Raw genomic sequence first — 27,038 nt, forward strand, 5'->3', positions numbered from 1 at the left:
CCACTATTTTTAGTGACTGGCTCCAACTTTTCTGAAAAAAATTATTTGCCTTGAGCTACCCCTCGTTTCTTTGGATTTTGCTTCTAAAGAGCCAGACTTTCTTACAACTTTTTAAAGTAGTCTTAAGTAATGGTTCTCCAGGCTTTCTGAAGGTCTTTCTTTCAAAACTGACTACTTTTTCACTCATATTCAAGCCATATCTTGTATCTGATAAGTGTTAGAAGTACTTGCCCTAAAAAAAATAAGTTCCAAATTACACAAGAACTAACTGAAAATCAGTGACAACAGGTCTGATGGAGCGAGTCGTCATGTATGGAGCACGGTGGAGGCTCTGTCACGGTTTGGCACTGAGTTTCAGCCAGTGTTGAGGATCTTATAAAAACCGATGAAAAATTAAAAACTACTGTCATATTTTGATCCACCATGCAATACCAGCTTGCTAGAACAGAATAGCTTTCATATACTGTGTTTCCATGCACGTTTCAGTAAATCACCTCATGTATTTCCTATTTTTCTTGCAAAATATTAAAGGAATGAGGGGTGACTCAAGACTTTTGAACAGCACTGTAGATAATATTTTAATTTGACCTTGAGTAGCCTACACAATACTCCTAACTTCAAACCCATTCAGGACCGCTTTAATAAACTGGAACACACACTCTGAGTAAGACCTTATCTAAACACCCGGACATAAGTAATGCTCCTGTGGCAGAATGGGAGCATATCCCTGCAGGAATCCAACATCTTTTAAGCGTTTATCTGCAGTCACTTCCCACCAATATTTGGCAGGAAGATATACTGTATAAATAAAAACGTAAACGACAGAACGAACAAAGAGCGATGAAGTTTGTCCTCTAGAGCAACTCCGCAGTGATAAACATCTAAAAGAAGCCAGTGAAACTGTAATAAAGTCGCCGCGTGAAACAGTCAAAAACAGACATTATTTATTCATGCAGTAAGAAACACAAAGCAGGCAGCAGCGCATCCATAGGAAAAACATTTTATTGAAAAACATTTTCAGTTTGTAACAGACTGGTGGAATGTGTGTCATTTATCCTCACGTTGAACTTGTTTTAAAGTTTTGAATGTTAAAACCATTTTTCACAGCCTGGCCATCTCATACTGCGAGGAAAAGGGGAGAACCATGACATGACTAAAGAAAACTAGGGGGGACGAACAAACAATGCAAATATAATACTGTGTTACTGACAAACCGGACTGAACTCAAATTATCAACAGAACAGAAGAAAAAGAAGAAAGAAACAAAAAGAAACTAATTCAATAAATATTTATGGTACACACTTATGGCACAAATATGCAGCAGTCAGTTTGGCAACTTTTCTCTCTTTTCTTATTTTTTTTAAACCAAATTACAATGGAAACAGTGCAAAAGGGGAGGGAGTGGGGAGGACACGGGCTTTCCATCGAGCGCTAGCTAAAATACATAGCAAAAAATTCAAATTTTATACAAAACATCTTACTTTAAGAGTTTATAAAAATGATTTTATTGGGTTCTGGTCAATATTTACATAAGCTATTTACCAAAAAAGTAGTATGCTCTGTTTTACTGAAGTGAATTCCATTTTTCTGTACTTTTCGCTTCCATTTACGTTCCTAAAAAGGTGAATAAGGCTATTGTAACAACCCAGGATCCATATACAATACAAACATTAATGTATTTACAGTTTCTTACCTACAGAAGTACGGTGCAAAATTACTGAGTCAAGTGACCAAGGGCTGACCATACGAGCAAGGCATTTTACAGTAGCCTGAGGTGCTTCTCTTAGCTTGCGTGCTGAGACTCTCACGGCGTCGCTACGATATTTCCAAGCAGGTCGGAGCACACCTGTCGACGCTGGGAAAGCGTTAGCAAAGCTAAGAAAAGGACGCCAGATTCAAAGAAACTAATAAGATTGTCATATTCTGCCGCAGACAGACAGCAACTAAACAGCCATTTCTCTTTTCTTAAATACCTGTTTGGGTGTGATACATATGCTTTTTAATTGTTTCATTTTTCACAGTTTACCTTTGTACTACGGCACACGGTCAGAACAGAAGAGGTTCAAATAATACTAGAAACGATGCAGGAACTCAAAGCTAACAGCAGGCTTGTGTTTTGTGGTGTTGGTTTGTTGTTACATCTTTCAGTGGTTAAGAACACTTTCCATAGGTGTTTTTTTTTTTTTTTCCTCAGAATCGATTTAAAAAAATAAATAAGAATTGCATATTTGCAGATTTTGTAGCCTCTCAGAGGCACAAACCTCAGATCATACAAGGCTTGGCTTTTTCGGTGAAATTTGATCATGTACGAATGAGGATGATATATGCTCGGGGGCAGGCCTACGCCAAAGATATTCATGAATGTGAAGTCACTGAAATGCACACGCACACACTCGCACAATCACACGGAGAACATGAGGGGTGTGTATGAGGAGATTCGGGCGCACTGGGTGTTCATGGGAGTTATCCTTTGGGAGATGCTACACTGAGTGAGCGTGGGAGACACAGCTACTCTGCCCTTGTGTACACCAATGTGAGCTATTTAGGGTCAGGTTAACTCTCCTCCCCTGGTCCTCCTTCCCAGGACCGAGCCAGAAAGAATACAGGACTCAGATTAAAACCGTTTACTCTTGGTATTCCTTTAACTATCACCAAAAATATACGCATATAACGGCCGACAACCGTAAACTGAGCCGGAAAAATATGGGACTTAGCGGCTGATTCCTGTATTCTTTCCATTCTTTCCATCTTCGCAGTCAACTTGCTAATAATCTGTTAATTCGTAGCTGACTGAGTTGAAAAACTGTGGTGGTCTGTGGCTGACAACAGATTTTTTTTTTTTATCAAGTGGGTAAAAATCTGAGACTTGGTAGCCAGTTCAAGGGCCAGTGGCCAGCTCCTGGTTTATTTTACTAAGTGGGGGAAAAAAATCCAGGATTTTTTTGGTAAAAATAAAATATGGGATCCGGTAGCCAACTCCTGGGAAAGAGACACCTCTATTCTGGAAAAAATACTATACTTTTAACCGGGTAAGAAAAAGAAAAATAACGGACTCAACAGCTAACTTGTGGAAAGAATACAGGACTTAGCGGCTGACTTGCGGGAAACAACACAGGACTCCCGTATTCTTTTCCGGACCTCAGCAGGATTCCGAGATATTAGATAATCAAAAACCTAGATTGCATATTGTGCACTTATACCATTAATATATTAACATTACTTCTTCTCCTTACCGCCTGACCACACCTGTGCTCTGTATGTGTTTATCATAAATAAATTCTGCTTTTTATTTTTTTGTAATTTTTCATCTTTTAATGTTATTTTTTTAAATGTACATCTATTTAATAAAAAAAGGAAGTAAATCGAAAACTCACAATATGGAAATGCTAATGAAGGAACAGTAACGATGTAAGTAGATGTCCCTGTGCTTTTTTTTTTTTTTTTACATGTTTTTTTTTTTTTTAAAGGAGAGCACCGTTCACACTGATTTGGGGCCATTTATTTTAAGGGGGCCCTTTTATTCATCACTGGACCCCTTGGGGTAAACATTACAGTACCTAGAGCTGTTTCAGCCAGCTAACTTCTGCAAGATCTCGGGCCTCTTGGAGTTTTAATTCCATCACTTCTCCGTGTCAAGGCCCAGATCAGAGGTGACTAAATCTGCCGGGATACAGCTGCTCTCCCATCTCCATCCGTCACTGCAAACCTCTCTGTGGACTGCGAAGAGTGGAGGGGCCAAAGAAATAAAAAATAGGGGGTTAAAAGTGCTGCACTATAATGTGAAAGTCCTCCACTCTTCCCAGAAGCCACCTGGGTTTATTTCTTTTTTGGACACTCTTGCCATTCCGAGTCACCTGAACTATACTAGGATATGAAAAACAGTAAACCGTAAAAGGAGTGTGGGCGGGGTCTATTTTTCTCTTAAAACCTTCAAGTAAGAGAAGTGACAAAATGTGGGAATGAGGCGATCCACACTAACACCCAAACAGTTCACATCGAGAGGTGAGACAGTGTGTCTGTGCCCGAGGGTGGATGTGTGTGCGTGATGGTGGGTGGCAGGATTAATGGGGTGATGTCCGTGAGTCACTCAGGAAAAAGTCCCAGAGAGGATTGATGGGTGCGAGAAGCTCCACAGAGTCTTTTTCCGGCCAGTGAGTGTCAAGGGGCGAGGAGGCCGCCGTTTGGTGAGTCCACGGTCAGACCATATCCTCTTTTAATTCTTCACCTCCTCATTTTATTCCTTCTCTTCTCCTTCTCGCTTTCCAAGCAGAAGTCTCTCTTTACGCGAGGAGAAAATAATTCCTTATCTCATCCTCCTCAGGAAACCTTCACACCTGTCTGTCCATCTCCAAAAAGAAAAAAAACCTTCCCGATCCCACAAACACTCCCACAGGAATGCCGGCTGCCGCAGTGCACAACACAAGACAACACTAGGGAAAGAAGAGAACGTCTTCTCTGCTTCCTGGAGAGCAGCAGCAGTGGCGGCGGCAGCAACAGCAGCAGCAGCGGTGGGCTTCACTACAGGGCCGCCACGCGTTCCCGTCCATGCCAAATCAGAGCGACAAGGTGTCAGCAAAACTCCCAGAAAGAAAAATAAAGTAGTGACAAAACATCAGAGGAGAGGAGGAGTTGACAGAGTGAGAGAGAAAAAGAGTGTTCATTAGCAGGGTGTGCCGGCCGCGCCTGCCGAAGCCAAAAACCCGCTCTGCTTCGTGAATTGTTCCAGTTCCTGCTTCCGCCTCAGACTTTGTAGTAGATGTTAGCCGGACTCTGAGGCGGCATCTCCTGAACTATGTAGACCGGGTGTCCGTAGTCACCGCTGACCTTCTCGTAGTGCGGGCAGAAGACGCTGTCAGCAGTCCTGAGCGGGATGATGATGTCGCTGGGCTCCGAGCCGTTATTGTTCCCGCCGCCTCCGCTCCGCTTCGGAGTTGCCAGGGTGCTTAGAGACAGCGTCGCTGCGTGTTGTGGTGAGTGCTTGCGGTGCCGCCGCCGGTACTTTAGTAGCAGCAGGACCAGCACGACGATGATGATGATTAAGATGACGCTGCCAGAGGCAATGGCCACAAAGATGGCCACCTCGGAAGGCATGACGTTTGAGGACTTGCCGTCGCTCCCGTTGTTTTCGTTGCTTTCTCTGGATGCTGGACCTGAAAGAAGAGAGAGAGGAAGGAATGATTAAGATGATGTCAGATTATTTGTCGTGCACGCTTTTTTTTCTCAAAAACACAGAAGCGGTAAAACAGCATATTAAGATCATTTTCATTAGCCCTCCCAAAACCGTAACTATGACTACAAATTTTTTTAAACATATTATAGTCTGCCAGATCCCAGGAAAAGCAAAGAAATAGTCAAATAAAGCATTATTAGTAATACTTCTTATAACCTAATGACAAAAATCCAAAAGCTATTACAATGCATCCAACTCTAACATGACACATTTCTGATTGGCTGGCCCTTATAAACAGTAGGTTTCAACAGCAGGTGGGTGGGGCTTCCGTGCCTATGACATCATACAGATCCAAGAATAGAAAAAAAACTGCAGTCTCTAAACTGAGAGCTTTTTGGCCGTCAGTAATAAGAATTCCCATCACGCATATGAGGGAAAATAAGGAAAAGCAGAATAGCTCAATGTTAAAATCGAAGCTGATAAGGTGTTTCTCTTCACCATGCTGCTGCCATGAGCAGCTGAGAGTGAAGCCTATACACTGAAGGCGTTTCTGTAAAGGTCACATTCGATTGGTGGCCATTCAGATTCAGCAAGTGAAAGCAGCAACCTTGGAAGTAGGGCAAACGCAGCCCGATGGGACAAACAACGGTTGGGGAGACGCAGGCAAAAACGGCACTTAGACAAATAGCATTTAGAAAGAAAAAAACAACAACTTAATTTTCCAGACTAATTGCCCTCGAAGGAAGAAAATCATAAAGAAATATTTGAGGTTGTCATCATGGCACATCAGTTATGAAAGCCAAGCTGCTCTTACTCCTAGGGAATAGAACTCTAAGGTGAGCGTGCTCCCAAGAGATCCTGTTCTCGAGATGGGAGTTTGTTCGTGGGCAGGCCAGAATAATCGTGTCCCCTCGTCTGTGGCTTCTTCCCATAGGGCCTCAAAGTGCTGTGGTAACAAGAGGGAGGTGGATATGGGATGGCAGGCAGCCCAAAGCAAGGACCCTTCGGTTGTTTTACAAGAGGATTATGCTGCCTCAGCCTGTAGCACCCTGACGCCCATATGCTCCGATAGGATGGAAGGATTTGATATTAAAAAAAGAAAATGAGAAACGAGAGCGAGATGCTGACGTCCACAGAGAGCAGAAGCTGAGCAAGGCCACGCCCTCACTGAACCACGACTGCTTATGTAGGTCAGCTTGTTTTTGTTCTTAACTCCTTCCTGGTTTTTTTGTTACTTCACTGCAGGAATTGCCTGATTGCCCAGTCCTGATTTTTTAATGTATCATTTTTTTATTTTTTACATGGGGAGATTGTGCTGTAATAGAGATAAGAGCTGTAGAAACTTGCAAGAACCGAGTCAGAATGGGTCATTAAGACACGGCAAACAGCAATCAGATCATTTTCTCGAAAAATGTCTCTTAATGTCCCGGGTTGGTGCTGGAGCGGGGCCAGTCTGGAGATACTGTGCAAGTCCTTGAAGGGGCCGGAGATGCCTATCAGTTTTATGGGCAACATTCAATTACTAGCTGACCTTTCATTCCTTCACACAAACACACACTAACTCAGCACTATCTGCTCTGAGATGGGCGAACAATCATGCGCCCCAAATGCCAAATTGTTTCGATAAATCCTCCCCTCGATTACCTCCCTGTCTCTGTATTTAGAGTAATTCTTACTTGATTTCTCCAGCACGTCGTTGGGGTTGTAGGGCTCCTTGTTATCTGGGTGCTTGGGGGAGGAGGGTACTCTGGTAGGGTCTTTGGGTGAGACGGGGTCAGAAGGATCTGAAAAATGAAAAGAAGCACAAGGATTAAACCAGGGCTGTTATAATCCAAATCTCATGAGAAAACATGAATTTTAACTCAAATCCTAATATTTTTCTAAATCTAACAGGATAGTTTTTACTGTCTAAACGTATTAATACTTAAACCTAACCAAAAAATTTTTATTACCAGTATTAAACAGTATGTATATTTTTTACCGTACCGCGTGGTTTTTATTACCTAAATAGTGCCATTTATAATACTTTTCGTAATACTTTTAATGGAGAAATGCAAGATTCATTGCACTGCTCTCTGGTGTGAGAAGCAAGATGTTCCTTAAAAGTAAAAATGTAAAAGTGCATTCATATAAATTAGCAGATTTGAGACTGGAACACAAAAGACATCAAAAAGTTCAACTTTTGAAAGCTGAGATTATTTCACGAACGTTCGTGAGACTGTGTTGGTTTAAACAAGGTGGTAAAACTAACAGAAGGAGTAATGCTAGGCTATAAAGAGTTTTTTATTTCTCATGGTGGTACAGCCAAATCTTTTCCACTGATTCCACATAAAGGCAAGCTGTTTTCCCTTCATGACTCTGATATGACTGTAATCAACCATAAAGAGCTGCTAATGGTTGAGTTTTAGCTTCCACAATGAACCCATATGGTTTTAAATGCTGATAAAGTGTCTGTCAGCGTACGTGTTTTCTGGTTTAAACGCCGAACACACACTAAATGACGGAGTCATTCGCCGAGCATCTGCTGTTATAATCTCCGGGCTGAACTCTGTGCCGGAACCGCTCTCTGTCGAACATCGCTTTCAATAAATGCAGTGATTTATGCGGAGCTCGCATCAACATTTATAAGAAAACCATTTTCACCGTCTGTTCTGTCTTTCCTTCGATTAATTCCTCCTGACCCTCAATAGAGAGGGTCGACCCCGGGAAATTACCTCTCTGGTGACAGACTGGTGAATAATTATTGGTCCAATATGTCTGAGGTGTTGCATGCAGAGGCTCACAGATCAGAAAACTGGAAAGCCTTCGACCAGAGCGTATAGGAGCAGATGCTACCAGTGCATGGAAGCATACGGGATTACGTGTGTCTGTTTGGTTGAATTAACTTCTGCTAGATTACATTTCCTGGCCCATCACAGCCCCAGGTGTCATGGAGACGATGCTTTAACACACGAGCCTGCAATCCAACTATGAAATACTCACTTTGTCCCACTTTCATGACAATCTTCATGGACTTGGTCTTGCACACGCCACCCTCCTGGTTGTCAATGCCCTCCATGGTGCCGTTAGATGTTGCTGCAGAAAGAGAAAAAGAGAAAGGTCTGAATTAGCCACCAGCGCCAGGGAAAAATCTGTAGCCACGAACGCCTTAAAGCTATCTCACAAAAACAGCCAAAGACAACAGCAGCAGCTCGGCGGCAAGACACGACTCACACCCCCGTTAATAAAAATCACAATTTGCCGTTCATCACCTCCTACAAACTGTATTAGCTCAAGTAAATGCGACAGTAATGTCTCTAACTGTGCTGACACGGAGGCAGTTAGAAGAGGACTGGGATGAGAGGGCCCATGCTGAAAATTCGGAGGCAGGAATATTGTAAGCCGTAAGCCCTTTATTAAAGACGAACACAGTTTTTAGATAGTGAAAGACATTAAATGCTTCAATGTATGATAAAATACTGAACTAAATTAAAGACAATTAAATGATTTGTTCACAAGTACAATTAAATATTTATATTTTAAAAAACAAAAACTGAAATTAGAAACCAAAGTCCCAGTCCCAGAAGTAAAGCTCGGCTTTTCCTACATATAAAAATATTTCGGCACCCACCAAATAGGTTCTGACCTTCTTCCAAAGGAACATCACCAGGACTGTGGGGTGGGTTTTAATTTACTCCAGGTTGAAATACAATGCTGTTTATTAAATACCAAGAAATAAGAAGAACAGGCTTCTATCTAGCAAACAGGCGTAACTATACGTGGACCGGTCGTCCGTGAGAGCAACACCTGGTGAGGGTGGGGATTCAGAACTCCCTTTTAACCATAAAAGGGAGTTCGGGTAACCTCCAGAAAAATTATATTAATTAAGGCATGAAGTAGTTTTTTAGTGCAACTCCAAGTGGCTACACCCCTAAGGCAAGCCTACCTACAGATTTGCTAAAAGGTATATTCTGGCCAAAAATGACTTCTGGCTCCCTCACAGTAAGACTGACCTTCAGAGCGAGTACCTCCTGATTTTTATATAGCTAATGGCAGTAAATATTTGGATGGCTCTCAAATGAAATGAATTACGAGATCTTAAAAAAATGTTTAGATACGAGGAAACAGGAACTCTGGAAAGGTGGACATGCACAAATATGGCCCACTGCTTCACCTCTCCGCTGCCTCTGGAGGACGCTGGCAGAGTTGCCGCTGAATCACAACAGAGAACAGGCAAACACAGAGAGGAGGATGAAGAGGAGGGGTTAGTGGAGCTTGTGGTCTATCAGGTCAGTAACACAGAGAGCTAACGAGCTGCCGGGGCTTAGTAGCTTGGCTTTCGGCCAGCGCTCAGTGGCCCGCATTCAGCGCCACTTACTCCCTGAAAAACATCATCACATCCCGATCGAAACAGGTCTGAAATTTTAACTGTGCCTCCTCCTCGTCCTTCCTCTCTTTTCTTTTCCTCCCTTGCCCAGGCACCAATCATTTTGATCCAAATCCACTGGATTCAATAAGACGGTGATGAGAGCGGACACAAAGAGCATGTTAACAAGGACTCCCTCCTCCTCCTCCTCCTCTCTGGCTGACCTATGGCTTTCCAGGAGAGTCCAAAAAGCACATTACAGACAAAGCTCCTTATAGGCTCCTCGTGAGAGTGTGAGCGCTGATTTTATAAACCTGTTAGTTCAACACGCTTGAGTTTTAGTATCTTCAACCACCGTGAGGCATTAACTACTGTCACCTCCTCTTCTTCTTCTCCCCTTTTTGCCCCATATCACCATTTAACCCATCGGTAGCTGAAACACCTCTCTTTTTTAAAATAAACCCCTTTGTAATCTAATCCCTCTCAAACACGGCTGCACCAAATAAAAACACACTTCAATCTGGAGTCATTTTAAACTTTTAAATTCTTCTTCTTCCCCTTTAAATGTGAAAACACACACTCTCCGTGTGCCAAGGCTGCAGTCCAGGCGAGCCTGACTTGGATTTAAACAGAATGTGATTGTTGAATCGGCTCAGGCTGGCTGAATGACCAGGCCCTCCTCGGCCAGCCCGGCAATTGGCCACTTTTTCCCACTATCTGGCTAGCATTAACCAGCTAATCCATCCTGCTGGGGGTTTGCTTGGTGGAAAGAAGGAAGGGGGGGGGGGGGGGGGTGAATGGGACAGACCCCTCAGAAAATTAATTTAGTCACCAACTACCACTAGAAAGAGGAGGTGCGTGACCTTCGGGAAGCACGGGGAGAGAGAAAAAGAGCGGAAAAGGTCAGATTTTCCTTCAGAATTGGCAAAAGAAAGGCCAGACTGTGACAGCTCGTAAAGTCACACACCTTCACAACAAATGGGAGTCGAAAAGAGTCCTCACTCAGTGAAATCAGCCTCAAGCAAATCCCCCATCCTCACCCTCCTAACTTCATTTTCTCCTGTTTATCAAATCAAGAGGGTGGAAAATCACCCCGTGTTTAACGAGACAGTCAATTGTGAGCTGAGCTGCAATCCAGATAAAGACTGTGAGAGCAGCTCTCAGCTGGTTTTAATTTCTTTTCTCCTAAACAGCGAACAGCAGGAACAAAAATAAGGAAACCTTGAGGGCTCCAGATTTCTCAGCTGACTCTATGATAAGCATGTGATGCTTTAGAGAGACCACGAAGAACAAACTACAGCAGAGGAGGGACAGAAGATAACTACCTGGATTCTGCTGGTTCAGAGCCGCTATGGTTTGACTAATATGAACACATTAGCACAGGGAAGGATGGCGAAAGAGGGTAAAATAGTTCATGTTCACCTCTCCCCAGTGGGTTGAGACAAACGTGTGACATGGCAGGAAGAAGATGCTGAAAACAGACCTAACTTCAGAAAAGAGAACGTCTAAGATGATCCATCTACAACATGATCATAATCTCAGTCTGCCTGAGTGAGATTCTTCTCTGAAACGACACCGTGAGTTTCTAAAGATGTGCTGCACAATGAATGGCCTCATTTAAAAAAAAAATTAAAATAAATAAATAAAAAAAGCTGTCTGAGAATGACTCCTGGAAAAACGATGAAGAGACCCTCAGATCCGGAAACACGGTCGATATGTCATCACTCAAAATGCAGACTGGGATAATGTGGCACTATGAGGTCTTGAAGATCATTCAAAACAAAAATGTTCCTCTAATTCCGGATTTACCACTCTTTTGACATTTCCGAGTCCCGATTTGAGCCTTTCCCCTGATCTGGTTTTACGTAACTCTCAGCAAAAAGATTAATTATTTGTATTTCAGCTTTGTAAAACTGTCCCGCTCATGCTGCCAGATTCCCTGAGTATAATTAATACACAATGCACTGCCGAAAGACAAAGCTGGGCCGCCCATAAATAGTAGAACAGAGACATGGCGGCAGACGGAGAGGAAAGTAAGGAAAAAAACGATGGATGGATGGATGGATAGAAGATGTGATTACCAGCCGTCGTGCAGGTCACGGGCTGGTTGGCGCCCGTCACAGCAGCGTGTCCTAATGGATCGTGACAGGAAGGGTCGGCAGTGACCCTCGGAAAGAGGTCGCGGCAGAGCCGGGTCATCGTGAATATCAACGCTCGCTCACAAATACGATTTTAAAAGCAGAGTGACACGAAAAAGAAAAGAATCCACGTTTTGACGCATGCATTCAAATTCTTTCGATCAGACATTTAACGAGGAAAGTCTTTCTCACGAGAAAGAGGAGGAGAAGGGTGACGGTGGAGTTTTGGCTCCTCCTGCCCTCTTTAGCTCATCTTTCCCTTACTCTGTCTGCTGCTATCCTCCCTTTCTCCCTCGTTAGCTCCCTTTCTGCCCCCTTTCCCTCCACATTCATCTCTCTCTCCCTTTCTTCTTCCTCTTCGGCTCATGTAATCATCTCGCTCGCAAGCTTCTCGGCTGCAGGCCACGCTGCCGCAAACAATCACATCAAACTCATCTGCTCCCAACTGCAGCAGCATTGTGTGCGGCTGCTTCAAAGAGGCATGCAGGCCGATACAGGACACACAGCTGCATCTTTAAACGTATCCGACCAGAAAGCCCCGAACGTAAAGAGCGGCGAGCAGGGAGGTCGAACGTGCCTGTCTAATTTCGGCCGAGCTTTGGCACAATACTCAACGCGAGGCAGCGCTAGCTAATCCAATTGGTTGAGACTCCAAATCTGTGGCATTGGTGCGGGGGCCTCGGCAATTGTGAGAAGAAATGGAGGATTAAACAGCGCTTAATTAATTACGTATCAAGCGCTGCTTTCCAAAACACTAATGAAATGCTCGGCGTGAACTTTCCCGAAGCTGTGTCACACTTCGATGGAAGTCTGTATATCAGTTGACAAACACACACACAGGAGCTTTCAGTTTAAACAAGCCAGACTGCAGGGCTACTTTAGGCCCAGCTATGGCACTTGTCAGGCATGACTCCAAGAAAACTGCAAGTATGGGCCACATTTGGCCCTAACATTCAGTCCATTTGGACCAATTCCAAGTCCAAAGTTGGTCCAGAGGTGGACTAAACGACCTATAGCGTTCCTAAAAGTAGAAGAAGGATGTTTGGAAGTATTATCCTAGATTCACCCCAAACGTGGACCTACACAGGCTAAATGTGGACCTGAATCGGTTTTATCAAGATTACCCAGATGCAGACCTACTCAGCCAAATCCGGACAACCTTCAGTTCAAGCGGGGGTTAAGGTTTACAGGAAGTGTTTTGTGGGCCACACCACACCTGACATTTGATCCACGTAAGGTGGATCTGGGCCAAACATTAATTTGTATCTGGAATGGTGTTGATTAGGGTTAAGTGTCAACCCCACATGGTGGCTAATGTGCGCTAAAATGCTCCCAAAAGTCAAGGCTGACATGTGGGCCAAATGTGGAACCACACATATTGTGGACCTACATGGGCTAAATCATGCTACATATCAAATAACGAACACAGATGTCACACCACACCTGACATCTGGCTCATATGAGGCGGATCTGTGGCTCAGGTGCGGCTGCCAAACGTGCCCTGAGTCAGCGCCGTCATTTAAGGCCAAATGCGGGAAAAGCACTTAGCACTGTCTCAGGTGCTGGCTCGCTTTAGCGCTGCAAGGTAATGGCAACTGCACGCATCTTTTTTCTTTTCTTTTTTTGTTGTTGTTGATGTTTACTCGTGCAAAGCACCACCATGCAGCTGTTAAAGCTGCAGAAGTGGGACCAGAGCTAACAGAGGAGAAAAGTGAGGCAATTAAAAGTAAAACTCTCCCTCTCTCCCCTCTTCGGGCTATGTATTAGCATTTTGAGGGGAGCTGTGAAGGGAGGAGCGAGGATGAATCTGCAAGAACTGCAAAATTGGATTTTCCGACCATCTTTTTTAAGAATTGAACTTTCCCACCGCCCCTTTCTCTTCCAACTTGTCGACTCGGCAGGACGCTGAGTTTCTTTAGCGTGAAACTGAAGGATTTAGAGAGCGAGAAGGACGCACAGCGGACGCAACCTCGGGCTCCGCGCTGTGTAAACACCAGCTCATCAATAATTAACATCAGCTTTTGAGGTGGAGGGAGCCGAGGAGGAGACATCGCGTCAGTCAGAAGCCTTTGTAGTCCATGTGCACCTCCTCTAACACCAAAGTGAGCATACAGAAGCTAAAAGAAACATCTAACCTGCTATATTTACCTGAATACAAACCTCACCTGCAACACAGTTCAAGTACCTGTCAGGCATGCCCCACCATGCAAATAACCTGCAGCTATGACCTGTTAGAGCAGCTACTCTTACATGTTTGCTTGAAGTTAAGAGGAGGGTGTTGTACCTGCAAACCTGTTACCTGCACGTTTGTTTTGCAAACATTCGGCGTCCTGGATAAAAAGCAGTATTTCCTGCTCTCCTTTCATCCCCTCTTCTCCCTGCTTTCTTCCCCTTCCTTCACTCAGAAATATGGCCTTCCCCTTCTGTGACAGCTCACAGATGGCAGTGGCAGGGACTCACAGATGGTCCCCCCACCCTCCACCCTCCGTCAGCGCCACACAGATGGTTCAGTCCACCTCCCGTGTTTCAAACCAGGGGGCCCTCGCTAAGCCCCATACCAGCTTCCTCCCAGGATGGTGTTAATGCTGCACATCGCCAGCAGTCAGCAGCCACACCTGCACCCACAGGACTACAACCATCAAGATAATCAAAGATGATTTTACAGTCACGGGAAACAACACCCAACTTTAAATTTAAACGGATCCAATATGTTTATTTAATAGTTGGATTTTTCTTGGAACTTTGGATTTTCCCTAACTTCTCCTGGAAGCATTTCTGTTTCGATGGCCATCTTGGCAACACCTCAGGGCAGTTATTTTAAAACGATGAATGAATGAGGGTAAAGCCACAGGTTTAACTCTATGGTAACCCAGACTTAAAAAGTTTGCTGACTTTGTATAAAAACGAACAACATCATCACTGACTGGATTCAAGCTTAAACATTAACATTTTGGCAACTAGCATGTTGTTGATTTTGAGCCAGAAGTGATTATCTAACAAGTAACATGGAAATAAAAAACTGCCACACCTTTAATGTTGCAAACTTTAAGCCTTGATACAATTTCATGAACCTGTACTGTGCAACAACACGATTGGCTATTTGGGACCAATCAGCCACAGTCTTCTTCACCGTCTTTGCGCTGAATTTGAAGAATCTACAGAGATCAAACTAGACTCTGAAATTTAAGGTATATATCTGTTTAAGGTTAACTCCCCCTTTAATTTATGTAAGCTATAATCTACCCCTCTGTGGATACTTACAGATGATGTAGTAGTCCCTTCCCCTGAAGAACTCCAGTCCCCACAGGTTGGGGCTGAACTCCTGAAACTTCAGGGTAAACTTGACGTCCTGGTCGGGCTTGACGCAGTTGAGCAGCGGCGTGTCGGCCTTGGTGATGGTGCAGCTCTCCAGCTGCTCCCTGGGCACCATGTACACCTTGTAGTACTCCACACCCTCGCCAACCCCGCCGTCCACACGTGGGCACACAATGTCCAACTTATCCCCAATCTGGGGGTATAATACCACGCCTTGGCCTGGCACGAATCTGAAAGGAGAGAGGGATGTTAGTGAGGCACCGAAGAACTGATGAGAAGTCATTCATTGTGCACTGTGGATTGGAGTGTTTGCCATTGAGCCTCTCCATACTCACAAAAAAAAAGAAAAGTCGGTTTAATAATTGATGTGGTAATTACTGATTGTGTCCATTAATTTTGGATGATGAAGGATAATGGAGGAATGGGAGCTGTGTGTGAGTGTGTGTGTGTGTGGTACAAAGTGACCCCAGTATCTGCAGATAAAAATCACTGAGCTTTTCTGGAAAGAGCGAATAATTAACTGGATAAATGAGGAGAAGGCGGCACGGTTGAGAAAATGGTGGAACATCGCTAGAATACAAAACAGGAAATTTTAAAAAAAAAGAAAACTGTAAAAGCTCATCTCGGAGTTTCAGCAAATCCACAACAATACTGTCACAGAGAGGCAGAGAGCCTTGAGGGTTGCAGCTGAATTTCCCTAAATTTCTTCCCAAAGTAAAATAATGTTGTCATTTAGTTTCCGAGTGATGAGAGCCCCTGCAGCATTCCAGTGACTACACACACACACACACAGACACACACTCAGAGGTGAAGCCTCGTATTTATCTGCTAAACAAATTTTCCCCCATGCTCGAACACAATTTGGAGCGCTAACCACGGACACCCTGGAGGCTTTTTACGGTGTGCTGCGAATACCGGTGCACGTAAACACACACGAAGGCAAAGCAAATAATGAAATGTACTCTGGGTTTACGACCAGGAAAATGGGTCTTTACCCCAAAGAAATGGAGCTGAACAGAGAGTCTTACTTGACATGACTCATTACATGTATTCTCTGCTTGTCATGTATATAATGTGTCTCTCTAATGTATTTTGTATAATTTGCCTAAGGGTGTAAGTGCAGCAAGTTTCCTTCTTAAATTATTTTATTTTTGACCATTAATATGCACAGTTCCTATCAAAAAAATAAACAAATGATACAAAAGCTACTTGATCATTTACTGCATCTTTCTTTTGCTTTTGTTGAAGATGGAATAAAATAATTTAAGGCACACATGGTATAAAATAGCAATAAAGAAAATGTGGAATGAATTATTGATATAGAAAAAGTTGCATGAACCAGCAAAACGGTAGAGTTGGGATGGTGATAATGGTATATAGCAATAACGTAAAGGTAGGATAAAAAAAATGATTGGGTTTGGATAAAGTACCAATACTGTAACGGACACGGTAATATTTTAATAATTCTTAACCCTAAACTATCAACAAATTATTAACAAAAAGATTTTAAAAACAATATTATTTGAGAAATTGCTTTGTTAACGTTCATTCTCATCATGTTTTTCCCCTCACAAACCTGCATCCCTTCATACATATTTACAGTAAACATAGCATCTCTGAGTGAACTCTGACCTCTGCCTGAAGGGTCGGCTCATTTCTGAAGCACTGAGATGGAAAACAGTCCTCTGAGCTCCAGGATTTCAGTTTTTTGTTTTTTTTTCTTTAAAGCTGACTACAAAGACAGGCACCGCAGGGCAGCTGCAGAACCTTTACACAGGAGACCTGATTCATAATTAACATATTTTACACAGGAATACGTGTTTTAATGGCTCTGTTTCTTTTCTCATAAGTATACTGGTTCCTTTCTCTATTGCAAATATTATTACATTTTCTAATGCGCATAAATATGACTTTCAAAAAGGAGCATCATCAAAACAAATCGTTATAGTCGAGCTGTTTTTCCCATCCTCCACGACTTCTACGCTTTATTATACGCTTTAATCCTGCAACTTTGGTCTGTTAGCCATCACGTTTAAGTGGGAAAAAAAAAACAATGTTAAAAAACAAAAATGTACTTCCATACAACTTTCCATGATCTTTGCCACAGCAATGATCAGTTCTCGTAAAGTCCTGTAGTCACGAAAACATAATCGATTTTCCCTGTTTTTCATGCTAAAACAACATCCAGGACTAAAAACATGGTCTCAGGTGTGAGCCACGTCCTCTCTATCTCTGAATGTGGACTTCTTTGACCTTTTAAACAGGGAACATATTAATTTAATGTACACAAACACCAATCAGGAACATTTTAGACTAGAAAGAACAATAACTGCAGCAACATGAAAAACCCGTAATATCTGTGTCCAGAAACGTTATTCAGTAGTTTAGAGTTTATGACTATTTCACGAATTTCCATGAGACTGCTGGTAATAAAACATCTTCAGTATGGAGAATGACATCTTTTCTCTTAGGCTTAAAAAAATATAGAAATTTGCAAATCTGTCAAGGCTTGAAAGATATCTGCTGTTACTGTACAGTATGTCATATCATATACAGTGGCTGCTTCTCTTCTTCTGCCTGTCTCTATCGCTCTCTCTTTGTCTTTGAAACGTCCACATGCACACACACATACATTATTCCTCTGCATCATCTTCCCCGCTTCCAGTACAAGCACACACACATGCAGTGGATAACTAGGCCGAGCGAATATTTTCTATGCCCCCCGCCCCCCTCCAGAGACACACTCTGTGAAGATACAGTACGACCAGTGGTGGACAGACAGTGAAGAAGAGGAGAGGGAGAGAGGAAGGGTATGCAGCACCATCTGGCATCATCATCTCGTGTGTGGATGTGAGGGAGGATGTGGAGGGAGGGAAGGTCCTCTGAAGAGCCTCGGGGCTTCACTCGAACACAAATACTGTAGAGCTGTGCGCTTTAAAAACATGGACGTGTATATGTGTGTGTGACTGGAAGTGTTCATTCATGCGTGCAAGTGGGCATGTGTGTTTGTACAGGGGTAAAAGCAGGCAGGCATGCATGTGCTCATTTTAAACGTCTATAGGGCAGATTTACTAACAGGCCTGCACCCGTGGAAAACCGACTTTGGGATTTATTAAAGAGCTGCAGTGACGTTAGCAGCTGAAAGGCACGGACACGGTTGTTTTGTGTATGTATCTGAGAGCACAAAAGCTCCCCGTTAACAGGGCATTATTTAAGGCAGATAATGATGGCCAGAAGATCAAAATCAAGGCTTCAAAAACAACAATTAAACCTCCTTTATGCTAGATCAGACTAAACCCACCCTGATTCTAGCTACAAACCTGAAACACGACTTTAAATTCACATAAAATATTTTAAAAACGTGTGTTTTGCCACACACAGGCACACGCCTCCTGAACACACATACACAGATGAAGCGAGTTAATAATTTCCGATGTTTTTCCGATAGCAAATTTGATCAAAACCTCTGTAACAATATTATCAAGCAGGGTGTAGGAACTCCTGCTCTGCTGCCATCAGTGCTATCTCTACAGGAAGCTAGCTACTAGCAAGAAATCAAGCATGACTCAGATATTTAAGAGCCACATGAATACACTGGAACGCCAACATTAAGCAGTTATTAGACCTCGCCGGCTCCTCCTTTTATGCCTCAAACACCCACTTTAGTATGACTTCAGCCCCATAATTTAAACAAATAGCAACACCCAGGGCTACTGTACAGTTTTAAAAATCACAAGCAATTGTCAAAAGAGCATATTACAGTCCATGTAACAGACATTATCTGATGCTTTTATTTGCCACAGTAAAGTGACAGTAAAGTGAATCTTTTTAGGAGATTTTGGACTGTAGATCTAAAATGACCTTTGACATCAGGAAGGTTTTATATTTTTAGTGTTTTACAAAAGCCTAGTTTGAATTTTGGAGGTGGCATTGCTGTTACATTGCTTTTATTTCCCTTAATCTGTAAAAAAAAAAATAAAAAAACTAGTTACATGCATGTACTCACAGAAAAACAACTATATCTCAAAATAAAATAATAATTAAGGGATAAAAAACTCAAATAATTAATCTTACTTTCTCTTAAACACACCATCAACAAATGCAATGCCTACAGTGAGTTAACGAGAAACTTGAGTCATTTTCAGTCCAGCGGGATCCTTGTCACCACTTTATGCGTTAGCCGGAGGTAAAAACACAATCATCCATCATATTTCAGATAAAGTGCTCATAAAGAGAGAGTTCAGCAAAAAAGAAAACCAGTAGCTGCTTAAAAGGGGCTGAAAAAGAAACACAAAAGGACAACAACACGGTGTTACCGGATACCTGGCCCCCCGGTGGGCAGGTAAGGCCGAATACAGAGAGGCTGATGACAATGCCAAATGGGGACACACAAAAACAAGCCTGCCCCTCCACCTCATGATTGTAAATGCATTTGACCCCCACCGTGCTATAAGGCCCCTCACCCCGTCTATAGTGCCCCCCCCCCCCCCCCGGCCATCATAAATATTCCTGAACCAAAAGAGCCCCAAGTATTCTGGCACGCATTCTTCAGAATAAAAGAAAAGAACTTCCACAACATGTTTACCAGCTTATAGGGTGCTGATTTCCTCATTAAAAAGATGACCTTTGACCTTTAATGGACTGCTGTTGTTTCTGCAGTAAAAAGTCACATGATGCTAAACAAGTCTGTTTCTTTTTGACCACGGTGGTTAAACAGGACCTTTACTTCACATTATTTTAGTTTATGTCATTTGATCAACTGGAAATTTGTTATGTAAAGTGTGTTTTAATCTACTGCCTCCATTTTAGTCACTGACATGGAATAAAAACAGAAATGCCTTTTCTATGACGGGAGGGAGAAGCTAAGTACTGTTAACGCAGAGTGAAAGCCCTGAATTCAACATGTTACGTAAGTAAAAGCAGTTAACTATTATCCAGAATAACACATTAAAGTATTAAAAGATACATGAAGCTATGACTAGATTATTATCTCACATTAACCCATAAAAAACTGGATTTTATGGTTCATTAAAGGGTTGAAAACTCTGACATCAAAAGCACATTAAAATAATCAATTTACTGTAAAATCACTAATCCAAATGTTGTTTTCGCCCTTCAGTCTGTGTGCAAAAATCTTATTTTTCAAATATATCTAACTAGCATTTTGAGTTTGAAACTGTAATAAACTTGCCTCAAAACACCCCGCATTCAACATGTTACGGCAGTAAAAACATGTAGGTATAATCTCAAAAACATCAGTTAAAGTACTAAAAGACAGATGATGACATGACTGCATTTTTCCCACTTGCGTATTCATTTTAAAAACAGGATTTGAAACTGCAACTAATGACGACTTCGATTATGATTTATCGAATCAACGAATTTTAGTTACGATTCATTAAAATGTTTGAAACTGTGAAAAACACTGTGGTAAGAGCCCTTAACGTGCCAATTTTCTGTCAGATCACTAATCCCCTCCTTTGTTATATGCTATACTCAATGATCTTCACATGTTTGTGTGTGAAAATCGCTCAGAAAAACGTACTGTAGTAAAAATTCAGTATTTTCCTGTGTTGGTGATGTACTGGAGCACAACAAACTACAGCACTTCAGTCATGAAGCGGTGGAGAAAACATGTTAAAGTATCAGGCAACAGCCAAAATTAAAAGATGAAGTAAAAGAACCTGAAAATCCTTACACGTACCTGCTGAACCCACGAACAGGAACTGAACAATAACCGTGCCTTCTCAGGAATCACTCTAAACGCACTTTACACGAGTTTGACAAGAAAAACTGAAACTGATCAAAAGAAAAATGTCCCTGTGACTCAAATGACTGATTTTTCATATCGGATTCATAATAAAACAGGAGTTCCCAGTTTTGCACCACTGGAGCACATTTTGAATTTTACATAGATTTTATTGTTAACAAATGAGCTGATTAGATCCTCTATTAACCGACTTGTCTGTAAACAAGTGAATGCTGTTCATAGTGAAATTATTTAAGAGAACAACGTCTTCATGTTTTCTTTGTGGAAATCTGAATTTTCATTGTAAGCTGAAGCTGTCAGAGGAGTTACGTGAATTTAAAAGTGCAAAGAACAAAAGTAAAGGTGTGAAAAGAAAAGTTCTTAAAGGGCATGTAATGGAGTTCATAACACTACTAACTTGGCCCCGTCTCTGTCTGTTAATCTTACTGCGACTTCCTGGTAAAATGAAAATAAAAATCTAAAAATAAACATCCCAACACTGCCTGCGCCACTGAAACACAACGTCTCAGCCTTTAACCCTCCAGAAAACTGTGGAAAATCTTCTATATTTACGTTTATTTGTTTGATTATTCAGCAAAAAGCAGCTAGATTTCTGTCAGTAATTTCAAAGTTTACAGAAAAGCTTTGTGTCACCCTCACACCAACAATTTAAACCTGTTAAAGTCAAATACTTGCTGTGTGTAAAAGGACCGAGGGTGTTAGGAAGCCGTTAAACGACAGTAAAAGTTTCCTACGGGGCAACAAAACCTGACCAGAGAAACCGGTTTAAATAAAATAATCAAAAATTCTAATCCATACAGCAATAATCATTACTATCACACATACAGCTTTACAAATTCATATTCAGAAGGTAAAAAAAGATCAAAGTCAAAGAGCCAACTTTTCTTTTGTTCCTGTTATAACTGGATACACAGTCAGATTGGAGTAAAGCGCAGGTAAAAACAAATAACACAAAACAATAAACCACAAACACGTAGGTGGACAAGGTGGGTTTTTAAAACAGCGGGAAGAAAAATAACACTTGCATATTTTATATTTAGTTCAACAAAATCACAATGAAGACATTGAAAGCTACAGCTGAAAAGGATTTCTTTCATTTATGTGTCAGAGTTTTTGCAGTTTCTATTGTTTGAGGCATTTAAATGTTAAAATTCATTAAATCTATGTAAATAAATATAAAATCAGAATGGAGTTAGTTTAAAAATATGCACATAAGGCATAAATTAATGATTTTCACTCCTCCCCGACACACTTAGTTTACTTTACACTTCTGTTGTGACAAACTGCCAACTTTTTTACTACTTCACATACTTATCTGTTAAAATACTTAACTATTAAAAGTTTTTCCCCAACAACTGTTAGTGAACAGGCAGAAAATCACAGGGAGAGGAGCTGGATGGAGACCCCGGGCCTCACGGGGCCTCTGTGACGGCGCAGAGAGGAGGCGAGGACAGACGGGGTTCATCTCTACAGCAGCAAAAAGGAGTTCAAGATTTTTAAAGGTTTAACTTTGCTGTGATGAAAGTGACATAAATCAGGCTCACAGGTAGGCGACACTTGAGTGAGTCTTCAAAGGCTTACATCTGTTTTCTCGTTTATCTTCTACGTGTTTTTAGTGTTTGTGGAGGGCAGGGTAACAAAAGGAGCTCAATGGTAAAAGAAGAAAAACAAACAGAAAGAGGAGCATCCTGTTTGTCCCTCCACTCCCTCTATTTTCAGACTTTCTGGTGGATTTGTGTGACCAAATGGAGTCGCTGACCTCTTCCTGCGGCCCTTAAGTCATGAGCAAACGGCGAGGGGAGCTGGATGTTTAGCTGCAGCGAGGGTTAATCGCCCTCTGTCGGACGAGACGTAGTGGCCTCGTATCTTTCATCTGACCCTAGGCAGCTAAACATAACCATCGTAATCACCCAGAGAGATTTTCGTCTTCTTCTTCTCTCCCTGTTCTTTCATTATATAGAGGCAATCACGAACTGCTTCTCCAACTTTTCATCTGAATCATCTTTATGCCTGAGACTGAAATGCTAAATAAACATTGGGTTGGCGTTAAAACGCAGAGGAATCCAGCCAGTATGCTGACACTGACGCTGGAATAACATTGATTTATAGCTGCTGTAATTGTGATTGGTTGAGCATCTGTTTCTCTGACAAACAACGTTGAGGCAACACATAAACCTCCTCTGTAAATATGTCAGGCCAGTATTTATTTATTTTCTAATGTCTTAAAAACTGAATATTCATCAAACACATGCATTTTATTTTTACTTACACTGTATATGTAATCATTCGTGGTTTTATTAAACACCTCTAACACTTAACCAACTAACATAACTAATGACAAATAAAACATGAATTATTTTACACCACTGCCCTCAAGGAAGTAACACTAACTTTAGTCATCTCAATTAGCTTACCAGTCAGACAGTATCAGTTAGCCTGGACTGGTTAAGTTACCTAGGATCAGCTAGGTTTGGCTCACTCAGTTAAGTTTGCTACTATTTCAGTTATCTAGGATCTGTTAAGTTAGCCAAGATCACTTAATTAAAACTGGCTATCTTAGCTAACTGATACTAGTATCAGTTAGCTAAGACAGATTAAGTTAGCTAGGATAAGCTAGGTTTAGGATAATGAAAGTTAGCTAAAATTACTTAAGTTAGCTAAAATAGGTTAAGTTAGCTAGAAGAGGTTAAGTTGACTGGTATCAGCTGGCTTGGACCAGCTAAGTTAGCCAGGATCAGTTAACTAGGATCAGCAAGGTTTGCTAATCTTTGAATTATCATGGTTCAGTTTACCAAAAAGCAGTTGTGTTATTTAGGATCAGTTAAGGATAAAATAAGTTAGCAAAAATACTACTACTAACAATTTTTTAAAATTATTTTCTACTGTAGTATAGTTATATTTCAGTTGCTCTAACAAAACAGACACAAAAACACTAGAATCGGACTCCTCGTCACTCATTCAGGAGGTTTCTGCATCTCTGCGCCCCCTCCCTCCGTCCCTCCCTGCATCCCTCCACATTCACAAAAGGACCCTGAGAGGTGCCCCTGTCGCTGCCCGGTCACAAAGGGCCTTTGGGGGCTGCTGTGTAATCTCTTAATGAAGTGCAGAGGAGGAGAGGGAGCGCTTCTTTTACATAAAACCATGTAAAGCAGGCCTCGCTTTTGTTTCTCCCTCCCAACTACAAAATGGATTACCACACGAAGGAGGAGGAGGTGGTGAGGAGGAGGGGGTCATTCTCTTGTTTTTTGGGGGGGGGGGTTTGGTGTTGTTTTTTGAGGGCAGTAAAGTAGTAAAGCTACAACAATGAGGCTTAATCCTTCAGATTTCCAACATCCATCCTCAGTTGAATAGTCAAAGAGGAGGAAGAGGAGGCAGGGGGAGCTCGACCTGTTGATGAAGACACTAAGGACTTTCAGGGTGTTATTTAACCCAAGCAAAAGACGGAGAGTTTAAAAACTACCAAAAAAAAGAAAGAAAAAGAAAAATCAGCCAATGAGATCATTGTGTGACCTCTGACCTCTCCACTCAGACACAGGAATACTTTTGCTTTCTCCCCCCCTCCTGTTTGTCTGCTTATCAGAAGGATTATTCTTAAAGGTCTGGATAAAAATCTGAAGAACTGAGTTTAACTTAGACGTGATGATCTTCCAGAGCTAATCTAGATCCAAATCAGGGAGTTTTTAGAAGGAAACGTTTGACATTTTCAGTCAAATGTCATAAAAACTGACTTTTTAAAAATAATAAGAAAAAATAAATAAATAAAACAAACTAATCCAGTTCCTGCAGGTGAGGGTGCTCCTACGTCTTTTTAAAATAACTACATAAATAAAACTGAACTGAAAGTATTTTTACTAAACACTGTCTCAGGTGTGCAAACTTCAAATACTTAAAGATTTAATTTAAAGATTAATCACAGCAATCTCTGAAATAACCCGAAGATAAATAAAAATAAATTAAATTATTTAAAGTGCGCACACACATAAAATAATATTTTTGATCAAGATTAGCCTCTAAAGGTCCAGACTGAACCAGCATCTAAACTGCGCCCTGCACCAACACTCGCCTTAATGAATTTTTAAAAAGCGCATTTTTTGCGCGTCTTTTCTGAAATTGCGCTGATTTTCTGCGTCACAAAGGAACACAGCGCCAGTCAGGTTAAAGGCGCACATTTCCATGACTTACACCTGTTCTAGTGCGACCACCAACCAGAAAACGTTCCCGCTCTGGAGCCTTTTAGCTGCAGGAGTTCGCCCGTGACCAAACGGCCACAAAGACGGGCGCCCCCCGCCGGGCTGCACGCAGGAGTACCACCTCCTCTCTCTCCTCTTTTATTTTTATTTTTTAATTTCCATTAGAAGAGTTTAACCGCCTCTCTGAATATTCACCAGAGCAGAGTTCAACCCCTCTGAGGCCTTTTCTGTCCGTCTGGCAGCAGCGAGGAGCGGCTGGAAGCGTTTGGGGAGCCGCCGGTTCACTCCAACTTCCAGAAAAACTTTTCACGTCCTAAACACATTTACCCCACAAACTAAAAATCCACCTCATTGCTCAGGGGGTTGAATTCACTGTTTTATATTTACCCCCCACACGCACTCTCCTACACACACACAACCCGCAGCAGAGCATCTGAGGCCCGGCGGAGCGTCCCGGCTGCCCCCGCGGAGACTCCCCGCTTCTCGGTAAAACGAAACATTAACATTTCAGCCACTGAAACAGCTCCTGTCCTCTCCCCTGTCACCACAAACACGCGTGGCAGCAGATTATTATCACAACAAAGCGTGAAAATTTAACTTCATCCGCAGAAATCTGCCCCAAACACGCCGCCGTGACGCACGGCCGAGCGGGCCCGAGCCGAACGCTGCGCGTAAAGACGCCCCGACGAGCCGCAAATCTGACACGGATCAGAGTTTAACCTCTGAGAAACTGCGCCGGAGGAGTGCGAGAGCACACAAGCGGGCTATTTTCTAACCAACCATTAACGTGAAGCTCGAAGGCGAGCTGACACGAAGGGTTAACTCCGAAAAAAACCCCAGCTTTTCTCGCTCGACACGAGACAGAAACCCAGTCAAATAGACCCTGAGAATACCAGCCCAGGATTAAAATCCGAGGCTCTTTGTTCCGCTCCTCTGCGCGCTCATGGGATGGATTTCAGTCTAGTTATTACTATTATAATTTTTATTTAATTATTATCATTATCATTATTATTATTATTATTATTACTACTACTACTGCGTCTGGGGGGGTTTCTGAGCGGCACTTACTTGGTGTTTGTTGTGTTCCAGTAGATGGACTCCAGGATGAGCGCCCGGCACAGGTCCACTTTCAAGGCAATAAACAAAACTCCAAAATAATATCTCCACATCGAGTCCCCCATGGTGAGCCTGTGCGCCTTCAAACCAGCCAAACGTCCACACTGGGAGGAGAATGGGAAAAATAAACAACAACAACAAAAAAAGGCCCCAGAGAGACAGAGAGGGCTGAGGAAAGTGTTTTCAGCTTATATCCCGATCCAGGGGGGATGCGCACGGACCACAAACCCCGATCAGAGCATCTCCAGATGCACCAAAAACCAAACGGCAGCAGTTCATTCGGCGCACAGTGCGTTTGTATTCTCCCCGCTCAGCGCGTAAAGGCTGGAATACATCCCATCAGAGAGCAAATCAATACCAATATAAATCCCTCTGCGTTATAGTCCAGCAAAATCCAGCAGCAGCACAGAAAAGGAGAGATGGCTGGTGGTGGTGGTTGGTGGTGGCTGTTGTTGTTGGTGGTGGTGGTGAGATATTCCCTCTTTCTTTCAGCTGGTGAGCAACAAACTGTGGGTGACAGCAGCAGAGAAATGAGGAGGGCGAAACAATGAGGTCGGGTGGTCAAAATGAAGAAAATGATCACATGTGAGAATGAAAGAAATAAAAGGAGCTGGGATGGAACTTCTCATACTATACACCCCTCCAAAAAACGCACACATTCACGGATATAAACACACACATACACACACACCAAAGTGTTTCTGCTGCTGCGGCGCAATCCTGCAGATCCGTCCTCCCGCAAAATAAACCAAAGAGCGCAGGGAGGATGAAGCCTCAGCGGCTGCTCCGAAACCTGGATGGAAAGTAACTGCAAGGGACGGCTACTGGGAATATTTGCTGAGCATAGGCCCCGCCCCCAGCGGCCGCTGATTGGTCCTCGTTTGGTTGGGGAAGTCAATTGGAGCCGGGCTGTCACTCAAAGAGGGCAACTGGTTCAGTTCAGAGGGGCGACTGTGCGCAGAAATGGGAGCCGAAAACCCACCGACTCACAGTC

The 27,038-nt window shown here is 42.5% G+C and overlaps 1 protein-coding gene across 2 annotated transcripts; it reads right to left on the reverse strand.

Moving 5' to 3' along the window:
* Window positions 1–3,317: 3,317 nt before the first annotated feature.
* efnb2a (ephrin-B2a) lies at window positions 3,318–26,892 on the reverse strand. Of its 2 annotated transcripts, XM_085383666.1 has the most exons (6): window positions 26,736–26,892; window positions 25,997–26,551; window positions 14,915–15,198; window positions 8,153–8,245; window positions 6,847–6,954; window positions 3,318–5,150 (listed from the first exon to the last, which is right to left on the reverse strand). In XM_085383666.1, exons 2-6 carry the CDS (start codon window positions 26,107–26,109, stop codon window positions 4,741–4,743), a joined length of 1,008 nt encoding a protein of 335 aa, XP_085239792.1. In that variant the 5' UTR covers window positions 26,110–26,551; window positions 26,736–26,892; the 3' UTR covers window positions 3,318–4,740. The 2 variants fall into 2 exon arrangements, with proteins under 2 accessions (XP_085239792.1, XP_085239793.1); XM_085383667.1 differs by having other exon boundaries at window positions 25,997–26,853.
* Between the last annotated feature and the right edge of the window lie 146 nt (window positions 26,893–27,038).

Source organism: Rhamphochromis longiceps, linkage group LG16, assembly GCF_057381845.1.
Source record: "Rhamphochromis longiceps isolate RC_006_pf linkage group LG16, R_longiceps_female_GT1.1, whole genome shotgun sequence".
Lineage (NCBI taxonomy): Eukaryota > Metazoa > Chordata > Actinopteri > Cichliformes > Cichlidae > Rhamphochromis > Rhamphochromis longiceps.

Bases quoted from the DNA above. Each gene is read 5' to 3' on its own strand.
- efnb2a (XM_085383666.1), bottom strand. From the start codon at position 26,109: ATGGGGGACTCGATGTGGAGATATTATTTTGGAGTTTTGTTTATTGCC. The intron at 15,199-25,996 runs GTAAGTGCCGCT...CTCTCCTTTCAG, and splicing joins TGGAACACAACAAACACCAA to ATTCGTGCCAGGCCAAGGCG. The intron at 6,955-8,152 runs GTGAGTATTTCA...TTCATTTTTCAG, and splicing joins TGTCATGAAAGTGGGACAAA to ATCCTTCTGACCCCGTCTCA.